General features: G+C 38.7%; 1 protein-coding gene across 7 annotated transcripts in view; it reads left to right on the top strand.

Annotated features, from left to right (window-relative positions):
• The window catches only part of LOC137249768 (zinc finger protein 34-like), a 155,392-nt gene that overhangs the window by 30,717 nt on the left and 100,796 nt on the right, over positions 1-23,879 (top strand). For 4 of the 7 annotated variants that reach the window (XM_067781655.1, XM_067781650.1, XM_067781651.1 and 1 more), the window contains 2 exons: positions 12,991-13,101; positions 19,321-20,306. In XM_067781655.1, the coding sequence (XP_067637756.1) occupies positions 12,991-13,101; positions 19,321-20,301 (1,092 nt within the window). In that variant the 3' untranslated portion in view covers positions 20,302-20,306. The remainder of the gene's footprint in view (positions 1-12,990; positions 13,102-19,320; positions 20,307-23,879) is intronic. The other 3 variants (XM_067781653.1, XM_067781654.1, XM_067781656.1) reach the window with 2 other exon arrangements.

Raw genomic sequence — 23,879 nt, 5'->3', positions numbered from 1 at the left:
CCTCGAGGGATTCCTCACTATCACGTGACCATTCCCCGTTCTCTTTCTTTATTAGTCCCTGGACTTTGTTTCCCTTTGCTAGGACTTTTTTCAACCGTGCTGTTTCACTGGAGCACTCTATGTCCGTACAGAAACTTTTCCATGAGTTTCTCTTCGCCCTGGTAATTTCACGCTTGTAGATCCTCAGTAGATCCCTGTACTCGTCCCGACACGCTTCGCTTTCCGCGGTCTTTGCGAGTTTAAACATTTCTTTTACCTGTCTTCTTAGAAGACTGAGCTCATTGCTCCACCATGGCGGCTTTGCTTTTCCTCTGAATCTTCTTAGAGGGCAAGCTTTGTTATACGCAGTCATAAGCGTCCTTGTTAGGAATTCATTCGACTCCTCCAGTTCCTCTACATTAGCAACCTCTTTGGGTTGTCCCAGTTTCGTTTCTACATGTTTCTGGAATTTAGTCCAATTCGTTGCCCTAGGGTTTCTAAAGGTTCCTCCCTTCTCTACCCTCTTTAGTGGGATGCTGAAGCTTATATACGCATGGTCGGAGAAGGATGGTCTATCGAGAACCATCCAATCATACCTTGATATATCACGCTCGGAGCTCAATGTAATATCCAGAACATTGCTGGATGTTGGACCAATGTATGTAGGAACATTTCCCCTGTTGGCTATCTGCAAATTGGTTTGCAGGATGTAACAAAATAGAGATTCGCCTCTCTCGTTCATATGTGCTCCTCCCCGCGCATTGTGGTGCGCATTTGCATCTGCGCCTATGACCAACCGCCCTTTGCGCCCTTCCTCCTGTACTAGCCTTTTGCACTCCATCGGTGGAACCTCCGCAGCATGGGCCATGTAGCAGGACGCCAGGATAAATGCCTGCTTATTCTTTTGCTCAACGGCCACCGCTACGAGATCCTCGGTGGTGTAATTAGGCAGCATATATGAATGCAGCTGTTTCCTTACCATTACTACAGCTCGCACCCGTCCTTCCGTTTGTGCGTAGTAAACGCCAAGCCCGCGCGCGCTAAGTCCAGAAACCTTTCCTCCCGATGAGAGCCACGGCTCCTGGATCAGCGCCACGTCAAACGAACCCTCCTCAAGGGTTAGGAGGAGTTCGCTCGACGCCACTTTACTGTGTTGGAGGTTTATCTGTAGGACTCGCAGCACCATTGGGCTGTTTGTCCCCCTCCAGCACCTTCGTCTTGACGTCGTCGTCCTCCTCTTGCCCTTTTGGTTTAGAGTATGCGAGGCCCCCTTCAGCCCCTCGTGAATGTTGTGCCGTGTGTTCCTCTGTGCGAGTCACAGCACCATTTAGCGGTTGGTCCTCTTCTAGCACGTTCGTGGTGACGTCGGGGACCTCCACCTGTCTCTTTTCCCTTAGGCTTCTGAGGTCCTTTTCGACTTCGCCCACTTCCAGCGTGTTAGGATTTTTATCCTCGGGACTTCTTTTCCTGAGTCGCATGTAAATTTTGCCAGTGCCAAAGGACATTTTGCCAAGCTGCGTGTACAAAATATCCTCCGCCTGCTTGTTTATTTGGAAGATGTAGAACTGACCATCCTCGGTAGGCCGAGATACAGTAAGTACCTTCCAATCCTGTGTCGGTATGTTCGGATTCTGATTCTGCAGAAGTCGCAGTGTATCCTCCGACTTCATCACGCATGGTATCCATACCTTAACTTTTGGTACCGTGGGGATTTGCGCTTTATCCACCACCTCAAACCGCGCGTTCGTGCCTTGCCTTTGGAGGTTTGGAACGACTTCCTCCAGCCACCGCAGGCTCGCGATGTTGTCGCACGCTATCATCTTCACACCATTATACCATCCCCCCGAATCAAAGGTTGGAAGGGGCTTACTTGGTTGTTCCCGCATCATCTTAAGCATTAAGCTAATAAGCTCCCTTTCCACAGATCTCCACCTTTCAGTAGTCATTTGTCCGAACGGACTGCTACGATCAACCAGCGCCACAGTCAGTGACTGCTTTGCCACATCACTCATCTTCTCGGGAAAAGCAGGAGTCTTAGTGTTATCTCCCTTTGGAACCTCCGAGAACACCGGAGTCTTCGCGTTAACTCCCTTTAGCGCCTCCGAGAAAGCCGGAGTCTTAGCGTTATCTCCCTTTGGCTTATCTCCTACTTCCGTAGTTGGAACTTCCCTCTGACTGGCAGCTTTCGAGGTAGTTGCTACCTTGCTATTGGAACCCATCTGTCTTACAGCTTTGGGCCTACTTGTCTTGTCTATGCGACTGCCCTGCCTCGCGGCTCTAGGACTGGGTCCTTTCTGCCTCTTGAAAGCAGGCTTGTCGCCTTCTGCCGAACGTTGCCTCTTCATTCTGCCATTCGACGCTTCTTCCTCCTCGTACCGGTTGCAGAACCGAGGGTTTCTCGCAGCAAACCTTTTGAACTGCCTTCGACCTACTTCTACCGCTTCATGGGCCCATTCCAAGCGCTCGATCTCCACTTCTGTTGGGTCGACCACTGCTCCCAAGCGTTGTACAATTCTTAGTGCTGCACGGTACTGCGAGAGAGCTCTTTTACTTCCTCTGCTCCGTACCCTTCTCCACTCTTCTACTCCGTTTTCATTTGTGTGCTTCTCCAACACGGAGTTCATTGAATCAGCACTACTCTCGCTCCCCGAGTCCGACGCATCGCTTAATTCGTATTTGTCGTCCTTGGATTGCGACTCAGTCCTCCTCTTTACATCCTCCTTATTACATTCAGGTAATGAGTTGTTCATCTTGGTCGTACGACCACCTGCCCGACAAGGCGGGCTCAGCGGTCCAGTATTATATACGGGGAAAGAACCGTCCGCCACAGCAGCGCCCCTTACTGCGGTAAGGCCATAACTACTTCCCGAGATGGCCCGGTATCGGGAAGGCTCCGTTCGAATACAGCCGAATTTATCCCCTGGCTGCAAATCGTCCAATAGGCACGGTCCGCATAACACCCTGGATTAGGGGGTTGGCAGTTCTTGGTCACCGACATCCCGCCGCCCTCCTATGAGGCGAAACGGCGTAGATGTCAGTCCTAAACAGCTCCGCCTCATAGTCGGGCGCTATGGAGTTCGGCTAAGCCCTCACACCAACGACAAGGTGCCTACCCTAGTGAGGGGCACATAATGGTAACTGCGAACTTATTCCCATTATTCGACTCAGGCAAAGGTCCTATCGTGTCTATAACTATATCAAAAGGCTTGCAAGGTGTTGGTGTAAGCACCATATTTTCTTTTATTTTGGGCTTAACTTTGTTTAACAGGCATTTTTCACAAATTTAGCAATATCGCGTGTCATATTTTTCCAAAAATATTTTTTACGTATTTTCGCGTTTAACTTCTTATTTCCGCAATGACCACCTGATATTGGATCATTATGATAAACTGTCATAAGTTTTAATTTCGTGTCTTCTTACCGTCTCTACTGGCTCTGTCAATATAATTATTAAATGTTTTAAAATTTTATTCCCGGTTTCTTTAAAATTTGCAATAGTAAAATGATGAAAAATATTATCATCTTTCTGCCATTCAATATTCCTAATATTGTGATTGCCGGCATTACGTTCCAGCCTCAAAAGTAGCTCATCTAAATTCGCTATTTTGTTAACAATCTCAAAATTAAGTAGCTCGAGCTTTTCATGTTTTAAGTGCGCACATATTTTTATATTACTAATATCACCATTCTTATCATAATTTATATTCGACTTTATTCTCGGGATTTTATTTGAAAAATTATAAGCAAATTTGTCGTAAACTTGTAATGTTTCTGTCTGTATTTGCCGGTTATCGTTTTGTATCTGTATTTCCTCTTTTTTCTTTGTCATTGACGTTGTTTGTACTGCCAATATATGTTTTGTCGAATTTTTGAACTCATCTATAGTTATACGAGAAAGAGCATCTGCACCTACATTTGCTTTACCTTTTATATACTCTATAGTAAAATTATACTCAGATAACTCTAAACGTATTCTAGACAATTTTGACGTAGGATCTTTCATATTAAATAAATAAACTGACGGCCGATGATCTGATATAACTATAGAGTGTTTACCATAAACATATGGCCGAAACTGCTTAACTGCAAAATATATTGCCAAAAGTTCTAATTCGATAATTGCTTTATTATGTTCAGACTTGCTAAATGCTTTTGAAGCGAAACAAATTGGTAAATCGTTACCATTATGCTCTTGACTTAATATCGCACCACACCCAATTTTCGAAGCACCAACTGTTATTAGAAATTCTTTAGTGAAATCTGGATATTGCAAAAGTTTTGGAGACATTAAACTTTGTCTTAGTTTCTCAAATGCCCGCTCGCACGAGGTATCCCAATTAAATTCAACATTTTTCCGACTCAAACGATTCAAAGGTGCCGCTAAACAAGCAAATTTAGGTATAAATCTCCGATAATAGTTTGCAAATGCAACAAATCTTCTAACTGCGTCTTTGTCACGCGGCTTAGGATACTTTTTAATTGCTTCTATTTTTGAATCATCGGGTAACAAACCCTTTGCTGAACATTTATGCCCCAAAAATGTTACCTCAGATCTAAGAAAATTACATTTATTAGGATTAAGCCGCAAATTAAACTTTCTACATGTCTCAAAAACTTTCTCTAAATTTTTTAAATGATGGGTCTCACTACATCCAATGACTATAATATCGTCTATATACATAAAGGCTTGATTAGGTGCAATGCCGGAAAATGCTATTAACATCATTCTTGAAAACGAGTTAGGAGCAACATTTAGTCCAAATGGTAAAACTTTCCAACGGAAATATCCACGATCTGTACTAAATGATGTTATATCTCTCGAATCTTTATGTAATGGAATTTGATGGAAGCCCGAGAAAATATCCAAAGTTGAAAAATATTTAGCTCGACCAAGGTTATCCAAAATATCATCAACACGTGCCAAAAAAAATTTATCTGCAATAAGTTTTTTATGGACTGCTCTAAAGTCTACACACATTCGATATGTTTTTTGTCTAGTTGGGTCGTTTTTCGGTACTAAAATCAATGGGCTGTTATAATTTGAACAACTTCCTTCAATTAAATCATTTTTATACTCAGTTGAGCAGAGCTCACAGAGTATATTAACTTTGATTGGATAAAGGTTGGTTGTACATGTATAAAGGAATCGAGATAGGTATAGACTTCCATATATCAAAATCATCAGTATCGAAAAAAAATTTGATTGAACCATGTCCGTCCGTCTGTCCGTCCGTTAACACGATAACTTGAGTAAATTTTGAGGTTTCTTAATGAAATTTGATATGTAGGTTCCTATGCACTCATCTCAGATCGCTATTTAAAATGAACGATATCGGACTATAACCACGCCCACTTTTTCGATATCGAAAATTTCGAAAAATCGATAAAGTGCGATAATTCATTATCAAAGACGGATAAAGCGATGAAACTTGGTAGGTGAGTTGAACTTATGACGCAGAATAGAAAATTTGTAAAATTTTGGACAATGGGCGTGGCACCGCCCACTTTTAAAAGAAGGTAATTTAGAAGTTTTGCAAGCTGTAATTTGGCAGTCGTTGAAGATATCATGATGAAATTTGGCAGGAACGTTACTCTTATTTTGTGTAAAATGGGTGTGACACCTACCATATTAAGTAGAAGAAAATGAAAAAGTTCTGCAGGGCGAAATCAAAAGCCCTTGGAATCTTGGCAGGAATACTGTTCGTGGTATTACATATATAAATAAATTAGCGGTACCCGACAGATGATGGTCTGGGTCACCCTGGTCCACATTTTGGTCGATATCTCGAAAACGCCTTCACATATACAACTACCACCACTCCCTTTTAAAACCCTCATTAATACCTTTAATTTGATACCCATATCTTGCAAACACATTATAGAGTCACCCCTGGTCCACGTTTATGGCGATATCTCGAAAAGGCGTCCACCTATAGAACTAAGGCCCACGCCCTTTTAAAATACTTATTAACACCTTTCATTTGATACCCATATCGTACAAACAAATTCTAGAGTCACCCCTGGCCCACCGTTATGGCGATATCTCGAAAAGGCGTCTACCTATAGAACTAAAGCCCACGCCCTTTTAAAATACTTATTAACACCTTTCATTTGATACTCATATTGTACAAACGCATTCTAGAGTCACCCCTGGTCCACGTTTATGGCGATATCCCGAAAAGGCGTCCACCTATAGAACTAAGGCCCACTCCCTTTTAAAATACTCATTATCACCTTTCGTTTGATACCCATATTGTACAAACGCATTCTAGAGTCAACCCTGGTCCACCTTTATAACGATATCCCGAAAAGGCGTCCACCTATAGAACTAAGATCCACTCCCTTTTAAAATACTCATTAACACCTTTCATTTGATACCCATATCGTACAAACAAATTCTAGAGTTAACCCTGGTTCACCTTTATGGCGATATCTCGAAAAGGCGTCCACCTATAGAACTAAGGCCCACTCCCTTTTAAAATACTCATTAACACCTTTTATTTGATACCCATATCGTACAAACAAATTCTAGAGTCACTCCTGGTCCACCTTTATGGCGATATCTCGAAAAGGCGTCCACCCATAGAACTAAGGCCCACTCCCTTTTAAAATACTCATTAACACCTTTAGTTTGATAGCCATATTGTAAAAAAACATTCTAGAGTCACCACTGGTCCACGTTTATGGCGATATCTCGAAAAGGTGTCCACCCATAGAACTAAGGCCCACTCCCTTTTAAAATACTCATTAACACCTTTCGTTTGATACCCATATTGTACAAACGCATTCTAGAGTCACCCCTGGTCCACCTTTATGGCGATATCTCGAAAAGGCGTCCACCTATAGAACTAAGGCCCACTCCCTTTTAAAATACTCATTAACACCTTTCGTTTGATACCCATATCGTACAAAAAAATTCTAGGGTCACCCCTGGTCCACGTTTATGGCGATATCTCGAAAAGGCGTCCACCCATAGAACTAATGCCCACTCCCTTTTAAAATACTCATTAACACCTTTCGTTTGATACCCATATTGTACAAACGCATTCTAGAGTCACCCCTGGTCCACGTTTATGGCGATATCTCGAAAAGGTGTCCACCCATAGAACTAAGGCCCACTCCCTTTTAAAATACTCATTAACACCTTTTGTTTGATACCCATATTGTACAAACGCATTCTAGAGTCACCCCTGGTCCACCTTTATGGCGATATCTCGAAAAGGCGCCCACCTATAGAACTAAGGCCCACTCCCTTTTAAAATACTCATTAACACCTTTCGTTTGATATCCATATCGTACAAACAAATTCTAGAGTCACCCCTGGTCCACGTTTATGGCGATATCTCGAAAAGGCGTCCACCCATAGAACTAAGGCCCACTCCCTTTTAAAATACTCATTAACACCTTTCGTTTGATACCCATATTGTAAAAAAGCATTCTAGAGTCACCCCTGGTCCACCTTTGTGGCGATATCTCGAAAAGGTGTCTCCCCATAGAACTAAGGCCCACGCCCTTTTAAAAAACTCATTAACACCTTTCATTTGATACCCATATCTTACAAACAAATTCTACCTTTATGGCGATATCTCGAAAAGGCGCCCACCTATAGAGCTAAGGCCCACTCCCTTTTAAAATACTCATTAACACCTTTCATTTGAACCCATATCGTACAAACAAATTCTAGAGTCACCCCTGGTCCACGTTTATGGCGATATCTCGAAAAGGCGTCCACCCATAGAACTAAGGCCCACTCTCTTTTAAAATACTCATTAACACCTTTCGTTTGATACCCATATTGTAAAAAAGCATTCTAGAGTCACCCCTGGTCCACCTTTATGGCGATATCTCGAAAAGGTGTCCACCCATAGAACTAATGCCCACTCCCTTTTAAAATACTCATTAACACCTTTCGTTTGATACCCATATTGTACAAACGCATTCTAGAGTCACCCCTGGTCCACGTTTATGGCGATATCTCGAAAAGGTGTCCACCCATAGAACTAAGGCCCACTCCCTTTTAAAATACTCATTAACACCTTTCGTTTGATACCCATATTGTACAAACGCATTCTAGAGTCACCCCTGGTCCACCTTTATGGCGATATCTCGAAAAGGCGTCCACCTATAGAACTAAGGCCCACTCCCTTTTAAAATACTCATTAACACCTTTCGTTTGATACCCATATCGTACAAACAAATTCTAGAGTCACCCCTGGTCCACGTTTATGGCGATATCTCGAAAAGGCGTCCACCCATAGAACTAAGGCCCACTCCTTTTTAAAATACTCATTAACACCTTTCGTTTGATACCCATATTGTAAAAAAGCATTCTAGAGTCACCCCTGGTCCACCTTTATGGCGATATCTCGAAAAGGTGTCCACCAATAGAACTAAGGCCCACGCTCTTTTAAAAAACTCATTAACACCTTTCATTTGATACCCATATCTTACAAACAAATTCTACCTTTATGGCGATATCTCGAAAAGGCGTCCACCTATAGAGCTAAGGCCCACTCCCTTTTAAAATACTCATTAACACCTTTCATTTGAACCCATATCGTACAAACAAATTCTAGAGTCAGCCCTGGTCCACCTTTATGGCGATATCCCTAAATGGCGTCCACCTATAGAACTATGGCCCTCTTAAAATACTCTTTAATAGGGTTACCCTAGGTTCATTTTCCTACATGGTGATATTCCCTTATTTTGTCTCCATAGCTCTCAACTGAGTATGTAATGTTCGGCTACACCCGAAGTCAGCCTTCCTTACTTGTTTAACAAATTATAAACCTGTTTATTTATTTCAGCACGCTGTGAATATGGAAATCTATAATTTTTTATGTACACTGGTGTCTTGTCCGTTAGTCTTAATTTTTGTTCGTAAAAATTATTAGTCGTCATTAAGTATGTTTTTAGAGCAAAAATATCTGAATATTTCAAACATAAGTCAAGTAATTTATCTTTTACATACGAAGGTATTTGTTTTACTAAAACTGACTTAAGCTCTTCTATGCGTGTTGAATCAACAGATGTTTCGTTTATGCGATAGATATCAAAATTTTCTATGTCCTCAGTTTGAATATTGAAGTTTTTAACATACTTCACTCATCAGTAGTATTAATAATTTTTAAAATAGGATTTTTCGTATCAATGACACATTTTGCGGTAAAAACACTACTACTACAAAGTTCATGAGAATCGACAAAAACTGGATTTTCCGATTTATTCAAACTAAAAACACGAAAAACTTCACATCTTGGTGGAATTACAAGAGTATCTGTTGAAGTGCTATGCAAAATTGAAATATTAACTCTTTCTTTCCCTAGTCCTATCGTTATTGTATCATTCGACATTTGTTTGCTTTTAAAAAGTCTTTTCCTATTATACCATCCGAAGGAATATTAAACTTGTCATCAACAACATGAATAGTCAGAGGAAAAAACATATTTGAAACTACTATGTTCGTACTAACTGTGCCTAAAGTTGTTACTGTGTCTGTTGTTACATCTGTTATATTTATTACATTACTGTTATCTACTATTACGTCACTTGCTAAACTAGAAATTTTTATAAGTGAAATATCTGCCTGAGAATCTACAAGAAAAGAACATATTTTATAAGAATCGCTACAGTTGACTTCGATGAAGTCAGAATAATTTAAATTTAGACAATATATTGATTTAAAAGAATTTAATCCAATAGCACCTGCTCCCTCAGTGTTCGCTCCTGAGGGGCTTCGGCATTTAAAGAACGAACATTGACTGAATTTCTGTTATTTAAACGCTGATTATTTGAATTACTGTTATTTGCAGACCGATTGTTATTTCCATTGTAATTGTTGTTGTAATTATTAGACCTATTATTGCCTCTATTATAATTAGTATTTCGAAAATGTAAATTATTGTTAGGTCTAGTTGCATTACCATTGAATCTAAAATTGTTATTATATCCAAAATTATTATTACCTCTAAAATTCCCGCGAAAACTATTAGATCTTATCGGACGTGACCGATACGCTAACACCTGCCGCTCTTTTACCTTCTGTTCACACTCAGTAATCATTTTAGCAACAACATCCTTAGAATCCTTAAAAGTTGTTGATGCAAGGATAGACCACCATATCTGAACGGCTGTTCAACCTACAAACAGTAACAGTTTGCTCAACCGCCATCTCATGAGCTTTTGACTGTGTCATACCTACAATAATCAAAGAGCGTTCTAGCGAATCAGAAAGATCTTCTACTTGTTTTGAAAAATCAGCAAAATTATTATTGTTTACCCTTAAGGCCGCAATTTTACCCGCAACAACCTTCGAGTTATCTGGCCTATTTCTGCTACATAATGCATCTTTAATCTGGCTAATCGAATCTATTTGCGTTGGTAGAGGTTCGCGAGCTTTGCCTTCGAGTTTCGACTTTAAAAATGCTATAAATGTAGGAGTTAAAGATGCATCAGTTAAATCTTCTATTAAATCAATTTTATCTATAAACGAGGCAAGTGATAAAGGATCACCGCTATAGTTTTGTCGAATAATCGAGGCACAAGTACTAATGAATGATTTCTTTTGCTCAAGTGTTGCCATATTTAAATCTTTAAAATTTGAAGTAGTATTAGAAGTAAAGTAAGAGTTAGAATTTGAAGTTACGTCAAAATTAGAAATCGAACTAGAAGATGAAGTTTGTGTAGAATGATTTGTGTTATTAAACCCTAAAAAGTCTTCAAATAAAGAATCTCTAGCAGCACTAAATTCTATTGTGGCATTTGAAGATGTATGTGGACTATTATAATCGTACATGTAAAAGAAAAACAAAACAAAATCAAACTGTTATATCTAAATTGAATTTTGGAACTGTAATATTGAAAGAATTTCCGTGTAATTTATTGTACGAAAATAAAATTTTCAAAATCTAAAAATATAATTCCAAAAACCTTCATATACATATACGACTACATTTCACGAATGCACCACTTTGTATAAAAATTCTCAATTAATTACTGCATCACGGACGCACCGTTTTTAGTCAAATTGTTTATTTATTGTTGAATAATGGACGCACCATTTTTAATCAAATTTAATATTTCGTACGCAAATGCTTTAAGATGAATATCTCATATTCACATAGCAGAATGTTTTAATATTTGCCGAACTCTGGCCAATTGTCACTATGCCAAACATATATTTATATAGTGTAATATATATATGATATAATGTAAGATTTGAATAATAAAAAAAATTTTTTTTAATTTTTATTTAATCAAAGTGCGTATGGTGATACATAAATTACAATTAAAAACAAATGTTAATTAATACATATTTACCCACATATTTCGCACTATGTGCGCTTTACCAAATGCTGAATTTGTTGTTAATGTGTTGTAGCGATACAATTTGTTGTTGATACTTTTGTTGCTTTTCTGTTGTCAATGCTGAATCTGTTGTTGACGTTGTTGTGCAGATACAATTTGTTGTTGATACTTTTCATTTACTTCCTTCCTTCCATTTTCGTTTATTATCTGTTGTTGTTAATGCTCTGCTGCTTTCTTTCTCTGCTCTGCTTCTGTAAGCGCACCACATTTGTCAAAACACAATATTATTTTCAGCATACCGCATATGTACATATGTAAATGTGTGAATTTATCTTGCCACACCGCTATTTACAAGTGACTGTTATTACGGATAAATAATGATGATAAAATATATTTTAAAATAAGTTCATTTTCTTTCTTCTTTTTTTAATTTTTTTTACGTCGTTTGAAAGTTCATTTAGTATTCATATTAATTTGAACACTTTTTTATTGTTAAACGGTTTTCAGTTTTATTGCATGAATATGCAAAAACAAAACAATCATGTTCAATTAACGATGATATTCAGTGTTCTACATAAAATCTTATATCACCACACCACATGTACATTGCAAATCAATTCATCACTTTACCATTTTTTTAATTTTTTTTTTTACATTTTTAATTCGTAAATGAATAGTTTAAAAGATCCACATATTTATATGTTTAAAAATTTCCCTTTCAATAATTTGCCATTCTTGGCCGCCATTGTAGGGCTCCGGCCCACGGTCGCCATATGAAGTCTCCATAAAAAGAGTGTCTTCTTACGTGCATTTATGCACCAATATACACACATGTTACGTTTTAATTGAGTAACACACATACACGTATTTTTAGTAAATGTTTATATTAATATTTTATTTAACAAATAAAATATGTTTTAAAATTTGTTAGTTAATTTGCATATAAGATGAACACGCTTATTTCCGTTCGATAACATCAAATTCAAATTCCAAAACTCTAAAAAACTCATCAAATTATTTTTTCACCTCGCCTACTGTGCATTTGAAAAATCCAAATATTTTCAGTTGCATACTAAGCTCAATACACACAAGTGCGCAAGGTGGAAGTGTATTATAAACCCTATACGCACTCGGAGAACTCAGGTGGTTGATTGGTGGGTGTCCTGGTGTATGGTTGAGTTCCTAAGGATCTATGTTCGGGGGGAATAAGACTCACCAAGGCCCAATTTCCGTCCTGGTTCATTACAGGTGATAGGGGCTAAGAGTCTGTTTCTTTGACCTAGTCGTGTGTTAGTGCCGGAAATAGGGGGATAAAGCGGGGTCAGAGGCTGATGCTCGGAGATTGCAGTTATGGGTTGGACTGCCCGTGTAAGGTAGTGGCGCCGTGGGAAGCGAGCAGCAGCGGGTACTTGTTGTGGGGATCGACCGATGTTGGGATCTAGCCCAGAACACCTCGTGCGGTGCAACCATCTCTTGTACGTGACACACTGGCAAGAGTGTGACCGTCCTATGCAGCAATCCCGTTGCGAGGAGCTGCGGGATGGATGACGATTTGTGGGGGGTGCGCGCAAAAATTAAATGGGGAAAAATTAACAAAACAAATACCAGTTACCATATTAAAAAATTTAGCTTTAAACATGACAACAACAATGAAGCAATTTAGATCTATGCCTTATTTGACCTGCTCTTTGTGTATATTAATAGATCACTGGCCAAATGGAAATAAACAATGTTGTTACAAGTGATGAAGAAAAGTTGACATCGGATTCAGAAATTACTCAGAAAAAAGAGAACTCTCAAAGAAAGAAACCACAAGTACGTTATTATTATAATTGCTATTTTTATTATTATTATTATAGTTATTGTTATTATTATTATTATAGTTATTATTGTTCAGCCCGATTCTAAACAAAATTGCCTTGCAAGTTTTTTCCCTTATTAAATTCCTATTATTCTAAATAAAAAATCCTTTCGAGTTTTTTTACTTCTCCCCTTCCTCTTATTCTGAACAATGTTCGAAAAAGCGAAAACCGGTTAATGGAGAAAAGTATGTATTAAATTAAAGGGAATAGTTTAAATAGTTTTTTTTTTAGGCAAAACCCCTAATTTGTACAAGTTTCTGGTAAAATACATGAATATTCTACCACAATACTCTTTATTTAGGTCGACAACACGCAACGGAAGTGCTCTTAGTAAATTTGATGCAGCCATCCAGAAATTGCGCAGTGATTTTTAAGAAGGTTTAAATAGATTTTTCATGTGACAAAAGACGAACTAAACTCGGTTTGGCCGCCAGAAATTGCTTTACTGAATGGAAGCAGACAACTCTAGGGATTTGTGTTTTCGCGCCGTCTTCTTCTCATGCTCCTCTGTTGATGTTGCTGTGGCACTAATTCATTACTAATTTCAGGCAATACCATATAAAATGCAATACGGTGCATTGTTAAAAAAATTTGCAACAATAATTAAACTTCTAAATTTCTTAAACAAAAATAGAAATGCGCAACAAAATTTCAATTGACAAAACAGCTGACTTCGAAAATTCGAAGCTTTTATTCCCAATTATTGTTCTCCCTAGGCAAGGCGAATCCATACCAGGTGAAGAATGTCAATTCAAAAGAAAATTTTAATTGATTTCGATTAACTGACATTAAAGTACAAGGCGCTGTATGGAATATAATCAAAAAGAAGCAATCAGCTGTTAGGATAACAACACCTGGTACTGAATTCGCCTAGTCCCTAGGAGAAAAGAATTGGAGAAATTTTTCTGCGGGAATAAAAAAATCCGCGAGAACAAAATTCCGGACTATACATTTTAGAAGGATTTTGATGCGATGAATAGAAATCTGGCCTCAAAGTTGCTCTATCAGCTCTGGTTTTCGAGATATCCTTACCTAAAACTGTAAAAAAAACACCGTTTTTGCCCATATTTGAGGTTATGTAGCCTTGCAGATGTTTTCTTTCACCAAAATTAAAGGATGGCATTTTTAAATACAAGTCTTCTTCTTTCAAATGGTGTTGAGTTTGCTCAACTTTTTTTCGCTGAGATATCATATTTCTAAATTTTCCTACACCTGAAAACCGATTGAGATAACATAGACGTGATATAGTCGATTACTAATTTTCTTGAATTGAGTCTTATTTTTCTTAAAATTTTGTCTCACACCATAAGTGTGCTAACTCACCACATCATCCACCATATAACCTATCAACTCCCGTATCCCCTAACCCCTAGAAACGAGGAAAATTTAGAAACATGAAATTTTCAAAATGCGATATCTCAGCGAAAAAAAGGACATTTGAGCAAATTCAACGCCATTTGAAAGAAGAAGACTTGTATTTAAAGATGCCATCCTTTAATTTTGGTGAAAGAAAACATCTGCAGGGCTACATAACCTAAAGTATGGGCAAAACCGGTTTTTTTTTGCAGTTTTAGGTTAGGATATCTCGAAAACCAGAGCTACCTTCGGAAATATATAGTCTTGTTTCTGGGTCTGAGTGTTTGTTAAATTTTGTCGGCCTGTATTATTATACAAGGAACAGGTGATAAATCACCAAAGTACAATAAACGACGCATAAGTAACGAATATCTTTGGCTCTCCTTAAAGCTATTTAGTACTGAATGTTTTATAAATGAGGCTTTTGTTAAAAATTGTTATTACCAGAGGTCGGATTCGTATGCAAATGCATGTTTTTGTTTGAGATCGTAGGAACCCCAGACCAAGTTACGTTTTGTGTCAGAAGGACTAATATATCCCTGATGTGTTTTGCATATTTGCCTTCTTTTTGTATATTTTCATATTTGTTGCATATTTTTTGCACATTTCATGAATATTTTTTGCACATTTGATGCATATTTATAATCGGCGTATAGATTTCACTAAGAACGTGTTTGGCTTGTTGTTGTTGTTGTAGCGATACGGCTACACCCCGAAGGCTTTGGGGAGTGTTATCGATGTGATGGTCCTTTGCCGGATACATATCCGGTACGGTCCGGTAACACAGCACCATTAAGGTGCTAGCCCGACCATCTCGGGAACGATTTATATGGCCACATTAAACCTTCAGGCCATCCCTCCCTCCCCACCCCCAAGTTCCATGAGGAGCTTGGGGTCACCAGAGCCTCGTCTGTTAGTGAAACGGGATTCGCCGCTCGAAGGTGAGGTTGACAATTGGCTTGGAGAAGCTATATATTGCGCTACACAACCCCTTGAATCCCAGGATTTTGGCCCCGTGCCTCGCTATTAACTTTTTAAACTATTAAAGTCCAAATACAATCGCATCGTTTTGGCTTTTACGTTGTGTCCTTCGGTATTGCATTCCTTATCGGCTTGTAATCAGCTTGTTTGAGAAATATCACGTCTTTGCCCTTACAGTAAAGGCGTCCTGCCATACACTGGAGAGTTAAAGGTATACTTTTTCACAACGTCGCCCATATTGTTGCCATTATTTGTTTTGCTGGCTCGTCATTCATAGTTTGCACAATTCAAAAAAGCATACATTTATTGAGCACCCTACCAATTTTTCCGACTTTATTGCGTGTGTTGTAACCAGTGTTGCCAGAACTTTTTCAGAAATGAAGCTAAATGGACAAAAAAAAACGCATTTTAAGCATTTATACATTTAGTAAAAAATTTAAATTAATTTTTACTCCAAATATAATTTACAGATGCAATCTGTGTTTTATAAAAATTTTTTAAAGTCAATTACTCTACTACTGCTACAACTATTTCACTGCTTGCAGTATATATGTACATATAAAAGCTAGGGTGTGTTACCGTATAAACATTTCATATACTATCTAGCAAAAAATTTAAATTAATTTGTACTCCGATTTCATAACAAATAAATAAAATAATTTACAGATGCAATCTGTGTTATATAAAAAAAAAAAAAATGTTAAGTCAGTCATTTGACCACAAAGAGAAAAAAATGTATATCTTTTAAAGAGTCTATATAACTATACAGCCGTTGCCGTAGTTGCTCTATTAATTTTATAATGAAACTACGGCAGTTTTCTCGTATAATTTTTCGCGAATGTGCATAATTAACTTTGGTTTTAAAAAGTCCTCATAGGAGTAATGAAAATTGGGCATAGGAACCAATAACGGCGTTAAAGGACACCGGATCAAAAGTGTCTGAGTGAAATGTTACAAGTGAACAGAGGGTTGAAAGCAAATACTTAAGATCACTAAATATTTGAAGGGGATCTGCAGAGTTGCTCTCAAAGAGCTTATTCATGGTTTGGACCTCTTTTAGTAGGCTTTGCTTTATGGCACGAATCCGCGACAGCAGCAATACCAAAGTGGGTTTTCAACTCTAGCCATTGATTCGCCACTCTTTTTACGGCTACCTCGATGGACAACCACCGAGTTGAGCGTGCCCTAACAATTTGCAATGGCTCGAGTCCTTCGTTTATGGCAGCATATAGCATTGTCTACCTGCGGACCCAGAAAACCAGTTATATGTTTCTGCAATCAAAAATTCAGTTTCATTCGGAAGTAGCTTCAAAGCAGATGATACACCCAATTGAATCGAATGGCAGACGCAAGGAACTAAAATGATTTTAGGTTGATGTTGCTTTAATAAAGTTACTACGCCTCGATTTATGCCTACCATATCGCTAGCATTATCTGTTCCAAAGTCCCTCAAATGTTCAACATCTAACCCAAATTCAATGTTCTTAAACTTGAAGCAGTCAATCCCTTTGCCGTGCAATCCTCGATAGCTGATAGGTTAAGAAATGTTTTAACAATTGAATTACTATTGCAACTATAATATCTTATTACTATTCCGGGGTACTTATTAACGCTTACGTCTGTGGACTCATCTATAATTAAGCAAAAGGGATTGTTATCTATTTCGGATATTAATCGCTTTTTAAAATATGGACAGCACATTTCTATTTAAAGCACTGTACTTTGATCGAGCCAATTTTATTTCTGTTGCTATTGCACTATCGTGGAACGAAATCCTTTGAATTATTGATAAATGGTCCTGCTAGGGTGTCCAGACACTACGTGCCCTTCCATTTACCCCTGTGTCGTATAAATTTTGGCAAAAATGATCCTATACATGTTTGGTGCTCGTACTATAACGACTTCTATAATTGCATTAGTATTGAATGTTCGTTTGTTGCCTTACTCAATGCTATACTTTTCAGTATCAACTGATATCTTAAAGTTTACTTGTTTAATGTGTAAGGATAGTTTAATTTTAGTTCTTGTTCAACGTTAAACAAAATTGTAAATTTTTAATTAATTCCATTTTTAATTCTATACTTGTATATATTTCTAAGCTATCTTTTTTATGTTACTTTCCTTTGTATTTTGTTAGTCGACCACTCTTGTTAGTTGACTATAAATAATTAAATAAATGAATAAATAAATAAGAACGAACACCTGTGTGTGAAGCTTCGTAAATCGCATTAGCTAGTTCTGCTCGCTTCGTGGCAATAGTAGTACTAGGACCATTCCAATTGAAAATGGAGCAACAACTGCTATGTGCTTTTTTGTAGAGGTATACAAAACTGTTCACCTAAATTTTTGTAAAACTTTGAAAAAAGCTAAAAATAGCTAAACAAATTCTGAAAAAAGCTTAAAGTTAAATCGCAATTTTTCAAGCTAAACGGAGAAAATAAAAGCTAAATCTAGTTTGAAAAAAGCTAAAATGGCAACACTGGTTGTAACTGTTGGACTGTGTAATAAAAAAATAAGAATTTATTCAGAAGTCATAGTATGGAATATTTCAGCATATTTTTATGTCCGCTGCAAAGAAAAAGCATTAACAACATTAACAAAGAAGTTGTTAGGAAGAGGAAGAGTAAAGTGGCTGGTTTGAATCGGTGCCCGACGATCCATTTAAAGCATTTTGTTAGGCGTGCAATGTATTGTTTCAACTGTCACCCAAACACATTTGATATCACGGATTCACACTTCTCCTAATTATTAATTAAGTATATGTATGTTTCTATTCTATTAATTAATGAATTAAACTCAGCTGATGATATCGCGAGGTCTATATGGGGTTATTACTGGCTGGCCAGTTCAACCAAATTAGAAATGTGCAAATGAATGTTTCTTACTTACTTAATTGGCGCTTAACAGTTTAAACGGATATGGCCGTACTATAATATATTGACTGAAATTAAAACAAAATAGATTTTGCTGGCGCTAATGTTCAGAGCAGAAATCTGATTGTTCTTTATTCATGAATACTTTCTCTTTTATAGTAAAATTACTTAAAATACCATTACAGCATTTACATACAATACTTACACAATAAGAATAACTACATTCTATTTCTATATACCTAGTCAGCAGAATATTCTTATTACCTAACTATGTAATAATATTTGGTCAGTCGCACTGACAAGCCGACGCTGTCGATCAGGCATGCTGATCGATACGTGAGCTAGTCAGTGTGGCGCATATGGGTTAAACAACTGTAAACGGATACGGCTCCCCGCTGGGTTCAATATAACTTATCTATGCCGCTATGACTATCTCGCTATGAGTTATTTGTGTGTGGTCGAAAGTGAAATTCATTTGGTTGTGCATTACAAGCTAGACTTATTCTGGCATTTACATAAATACAAATATCTTGTATTTTGGTAATGCCACAGTACAACAAGGCGCGCCAGTCGCTACTTCTCTCTGCCCACTGGCCACACCAGGGGAATCGTTAAATCGTTTGCCACCTGGCCCATGTAGCGGAGTAGGGGCCACCCTCTTCCTCCGCTTCCATAGGCGGGTTGTTTATTAACAAAATCGAAAATAGATGTTGACCTTCATGCTTCCTGACTTTGACTTTGACTTTTGGCCCATATTTTAACGTATTTCGGATTTCACTTTAGCGAGGGTTGACTATGCAAGAACGACTGTATTTTGATGAAGTTCTTTTTTTTTATAATGATTATAAGGAAGCCAACGCCTTAAATAAAGTTGTTGGAGCTCCTTCTGAAAGGTCCTAACAATTCAGCTTGTAAGATTTTGTTAAATAGTTTCAATTTGATTTTATGCTTTTTTTTCGCAGCGCAACTATAAACCGAGAGCTAGAGATATTAAGATAACAGATGCTAACATAGATGTTTCTCAATGTATTATTTTGGCTGAAGTATATAAAAAACATACATGTCTTTGGAATGAAAAGGACATTTCATATCGCTTCAATAATAAACGTGAAGAGGCGTTGGCATCTGCACGGGACGAATTCAACGAAAAAACAGGATTGAATTTGACCGAATATAACTTTGAGATAGAAGTAATACGTTTACGTAAAATTTGTTCATATGAAAAGAAGCAAAAAATCATATGCAGTCAAAATAAAAAAGAACATAAATCATCATGTAAATATTATAATTACATTGAATATCTCGAGGTCGATGTGGCACCATTTGTATGCTCAATATGTGGAGAACAACACCGTGTTTTAGGCAAGCTGAAAGTGCACGAAGCGACACATGATGGTTCACTGCCATTCAAATGTGATATATGTGGGCGCGGCTTTCGGGTGGGAATTAATTTGACGCGACATTTGCGTCGGCATGAACGGGACCGTAGATTTTATTGTGACGTGTGCAGTAAAGCGTTCATAACACCACAAGAAGTAGTACTTCATATGCGTACACATACTGGCGAAAAACCTTATGTTTGCCATGTGTGTGGCACAAAATACGCAAAGTCATCATCATTGGTAGATCACATTATGCGTTCACATCAAAAGGAAAGACGCTTCAAGTGTGACATTTGTTCTAAAGCATTTTACTCGCCACCAACGCTTAAAGAGCATAAGAATAGTCATAAAAAAGTGCGAGACTATATATGCGAAGTATGCGAAAAGGCTTTTAAAAGTAGGAAACACCTAACTCAGCACAATCGTATCCATGACAGTGTAAAGAGATATATTTGTAAAATTTGCGGAAAACGTTTTGCCCAAGCTGCCGGCTTATGTGGACACATGAAGTCACACGGTACAATATGGAACACAAATTCTGCCGATAATAATCTAAAGTAAATAAGGTAAAATTACACTTAACATAAGTAATTCAGTACTTAAGATACAACAGTGCAGAAAATGCAGTTAGTTTAATCTTTCTAATTTAAACATTGAAGCTAGGTTAAGTTAGAGTGGCCACCGGTGCGAGCACCAGTGCACTTAGGCCCAAATAGGTCCCATTGTGATACCACGTGGATCCCTCCCCTACTCAAACCAACAGCTCGATACAGGAAACGTCAGGAGTTTCTTAGGTTCCAACTTAGCCAGATCACAAAGATCTTGAAAGAAGGGATATCCCAGAGATTTCTTCCTCTTGTGCCAAAGCGCGGGACAATCGCACAGAAAATGTTTGACTGTTTCTATCTCCTCTTCGTCTTTGCAGCTTCTGTGGTAATCATTATAGGGAGAACCCAGCCGTTGTTCGTGCCTCCCGATTGCTATGTGACCGGTTATAAGTCCAAACACCAGATATATGCCCCCTACCAAGAAGAAGGAGACTTTTTGTGCGTCTCGCGTCCCATTCAGGCCACACGAGCTTGGAGTGGTAGCAGGACTCAAGATTGCTCCATCTCACGCCCGCTTCCCTAAAGAAAGTCCCTTTCAAAATGAGCTTACAGGTAGCGAGCGGCATGTTCAATCCCTTCCAGGACGACGAAAGCGGAACGGATGTGCCCCCTCTTGCAAGTTCGTCAGCCATCTCATTGCCCAGTATATTCGAGTGTCCAGGCACCCATACCAGACTGAGGGAAGTTTGCTCAGCGATCTCGTTAAGAGATTTGCGGCACTTCTCTACTGTCCTGGACTTACATGTGACCGATCCAAGTGCTTTTAGTGCAGCCTGGCTGTCAAAGTAAATACAAATTTGGTTTTAGCCGTGAGCAGCCTTTCCCAGGTGATCGGCGGCCTGATTTATAGCAGCCACCTCTGCCTGAAAGACGCTGCAATGATCGGGCAGGCTAAATGTTAGATTCCACCCTTCCTAGGTGAGGTGCAAAGACAACGCTACCCACCTTATAATGTAGTTTGGAGCCATCAGTATATATCTGCAGCCTATCGCTCAGGTCCGGCGGGTCCTTCAACCAATAATCCCCACCCGGGATAATAACCGCGTACTTCATATTGAAAAATACAGTCGGAGCGCAATAGTCCGACGAAGGCGAATCCAGATACTTAAGGATAGCTGCATGGCCATCCACGTTGTCTATCCATCCGGATAACTCTCGCAGTCGCGGAGCAGAAAAGGCCGCACATTGCTTGGCCATTAAATCTACTGTCAAAACATTAAAAATTGTGTCCAGCGCCTCCGCATGGGTGGTGCGCAGAGCACCCCCCCCACGCAGATTAGAGCACTTCTTTGTACCTTCTGGAATACCCGTAGGTTTGATTCAGTGTCTAAGCTCGTCCACCAGACCACTGCCCCGTATAAGAGGATTGGTCTAACCACAGCGGTGTAGAGCCACAGGGTAATATGTATCCGGTGATAATCCCCATCTTCGCGCAACAGCTCCCCTACAGCTGTACAATGTCACCGTAGCTTTTTTCACACGCTCCTGAGCGTTTTCCCTCCAGGATAGTTTCCTTTCCAAAATTACTCCTAGGTATTTGGCAGAGTCCCTCAGCATCAGGGTCATACCCGCTAGCACCGGCAACTGCAGCGCAGGTATCTTATATTTCCTGGTGAACAGCACCAGTTCAGTTTTGGCGGAATTGACCGATAGACCTTTACTCCTGGTCCAGTTCTCCACCAGTCTCAGCTTTGTTTGCATTATATCGCATAGTGTCTGCGGTAACTTCCCGCTAACTAACAGCGCAAGGTCATCTGCATATGTGATCACCTTGTTGCATCCGTCCTTCTCAAGAAGAACCAAGACCTCATTTAGTGTGGCAACCCATATAAGTGGAGAAAGTAAAGGTGACCCTTGAATCGTTCCAACCCCGTGGAATATAGTTAAGAGCACAAACTCCTTTGAAGATGTTATACAACCACAAAGAACTCAGCCCGATTGTTTGCTGGAATTGTACCGGGGCCAATCCATCCGGCCCTGGTGCTTTGAAGGGCTTGAACGACATTAAAGCCCGTTTAATTCTACCCATAGTAATGAACCTCCCCTCATACGGCTCATCAGTGTGAGTCTCCCTTCAGTCATTACTTCATCACTAGCGCGCGGAAAGTGCATTCTCAGGATCAGACAAAGGGTACTCTGCCGAATCCGTCCATGTCCCATCAGATCCTTGCAGGCATCACGGGACATTGAAGCTAAAATGAGCACTAAACTAGTTTACCATAAGTAATTTTTCCATTGTTTTATGAGCACCGACCCCTGATAAGAAAAACTTGATGTTGATTTTCTAGGTACTTGATCCCAGGTCCTTCTGTTTAGTAGGCAAGTACGTTACTGCCATATCACTGCGGCTGCCGTATGTACCTTACTCTGGTGTTATTATGCAATTCTCAAACTCCTCGGTAGATTACCTTTAGAAGCTTTTACTATCATAGTCACATCTTTTAGGCACGTATGTTATTCTTCTTATTTTCTTCTTTTATTAAAATGAAGGCTATTACGTCAAAATATCGTACAATTGTTGTATTGTTTGTAATTCGAAACGGAGCACGACGCAAATTGGAACAAAAGCTCGACCTAAAATCTCTTCGGAGCAAATCGCTTCTTTCACTTGCTTAAAAAATTTAACTTAAAAAAAATGTATTATAAAATACATGTAGCTTCACAGCACAGTAAAATATTGAAGTTTTTTTTCCTGCTGACGACGCCAGCTCCTATCAATTACAGTTACATCTGAAGCAAGGCGAATCTTTACAAGGTGATGGCAAAGCGAATTCAACCAATTCGTCGTGCAGAAGAATGTCAAATCAAAAGAAAATGTTCATTGATTTCGATTAACTGACATATTATTGTACAAGGCATTGTATGGAAAATAATCAAGAGGAAGCAATCAACTGCTGGAATAACAACACCTGGTACTGAATTCGCCTTGATCTGAAGTAAAATAAAAAAAACTGTTTGCCTCGCGTATTTTCTGTTGCTGGAATATTCTGCAAACGTAAAAGAAAGTTGCAAAAAAAGTTTTAAGTTGACAAAAAAATCATTGCTGGCAAAGCCAAAATTTTTAAAACTTTACTATTTTTCAATAAGCATTTCAAACTAGCGATTTACGCCGCCAATAAACGCCACCGACGCCGCCGATTTTGGCCGTTTTTGGCACGCCGCCGCCGAATGTCAAAAATATCGGCGCGGCGGCGTCCGGCGCGTTACTATATTTTCTACTCGGTTAAGACTGTTTAGGCCATTTATTATTCATGTCGAAAATCGGGCGGATATGGTCGAAAGGGGTATCAAGGGATGCGCATCACTGCCAGTTATAAGAAACTAATTGCGAAATTTAACTCTTTCTAACTGTTCACAAGTTATTTAAAAAAACAAGCGCTTTCGATGGCACTTTAACACGGACTTTGCATCACCCAATTCACCAAGTTATTAAAACAAAACACTAAAAGAAAGGTTATATAATAAATTTATATGCTCACTGCATATTTTTTTTTTTTTTTTTTCAAAAAATTAATAATGAACAATGAATTC

This window comes from Eurosta solidaginis, chromosome 4 (genome assembly GCF_040869045.1).
Source record: "Eurosta solidaginis isolate ZX-2024a chromosome 4, ASM4086904v1, whole genome shotgun sequence".
Taxonomy (NCBI): Eukaryota; Metazoa; Arthropoda; class Insecta; order Diptera; family Tephritidae; genus Eurosta; species Eurosta solidaginis.
The sequence above is the reverse complement of the archived record's forward strand: the minus strand, read 5'-3'. Positions and strand labels throughout refer to the sequence as shown.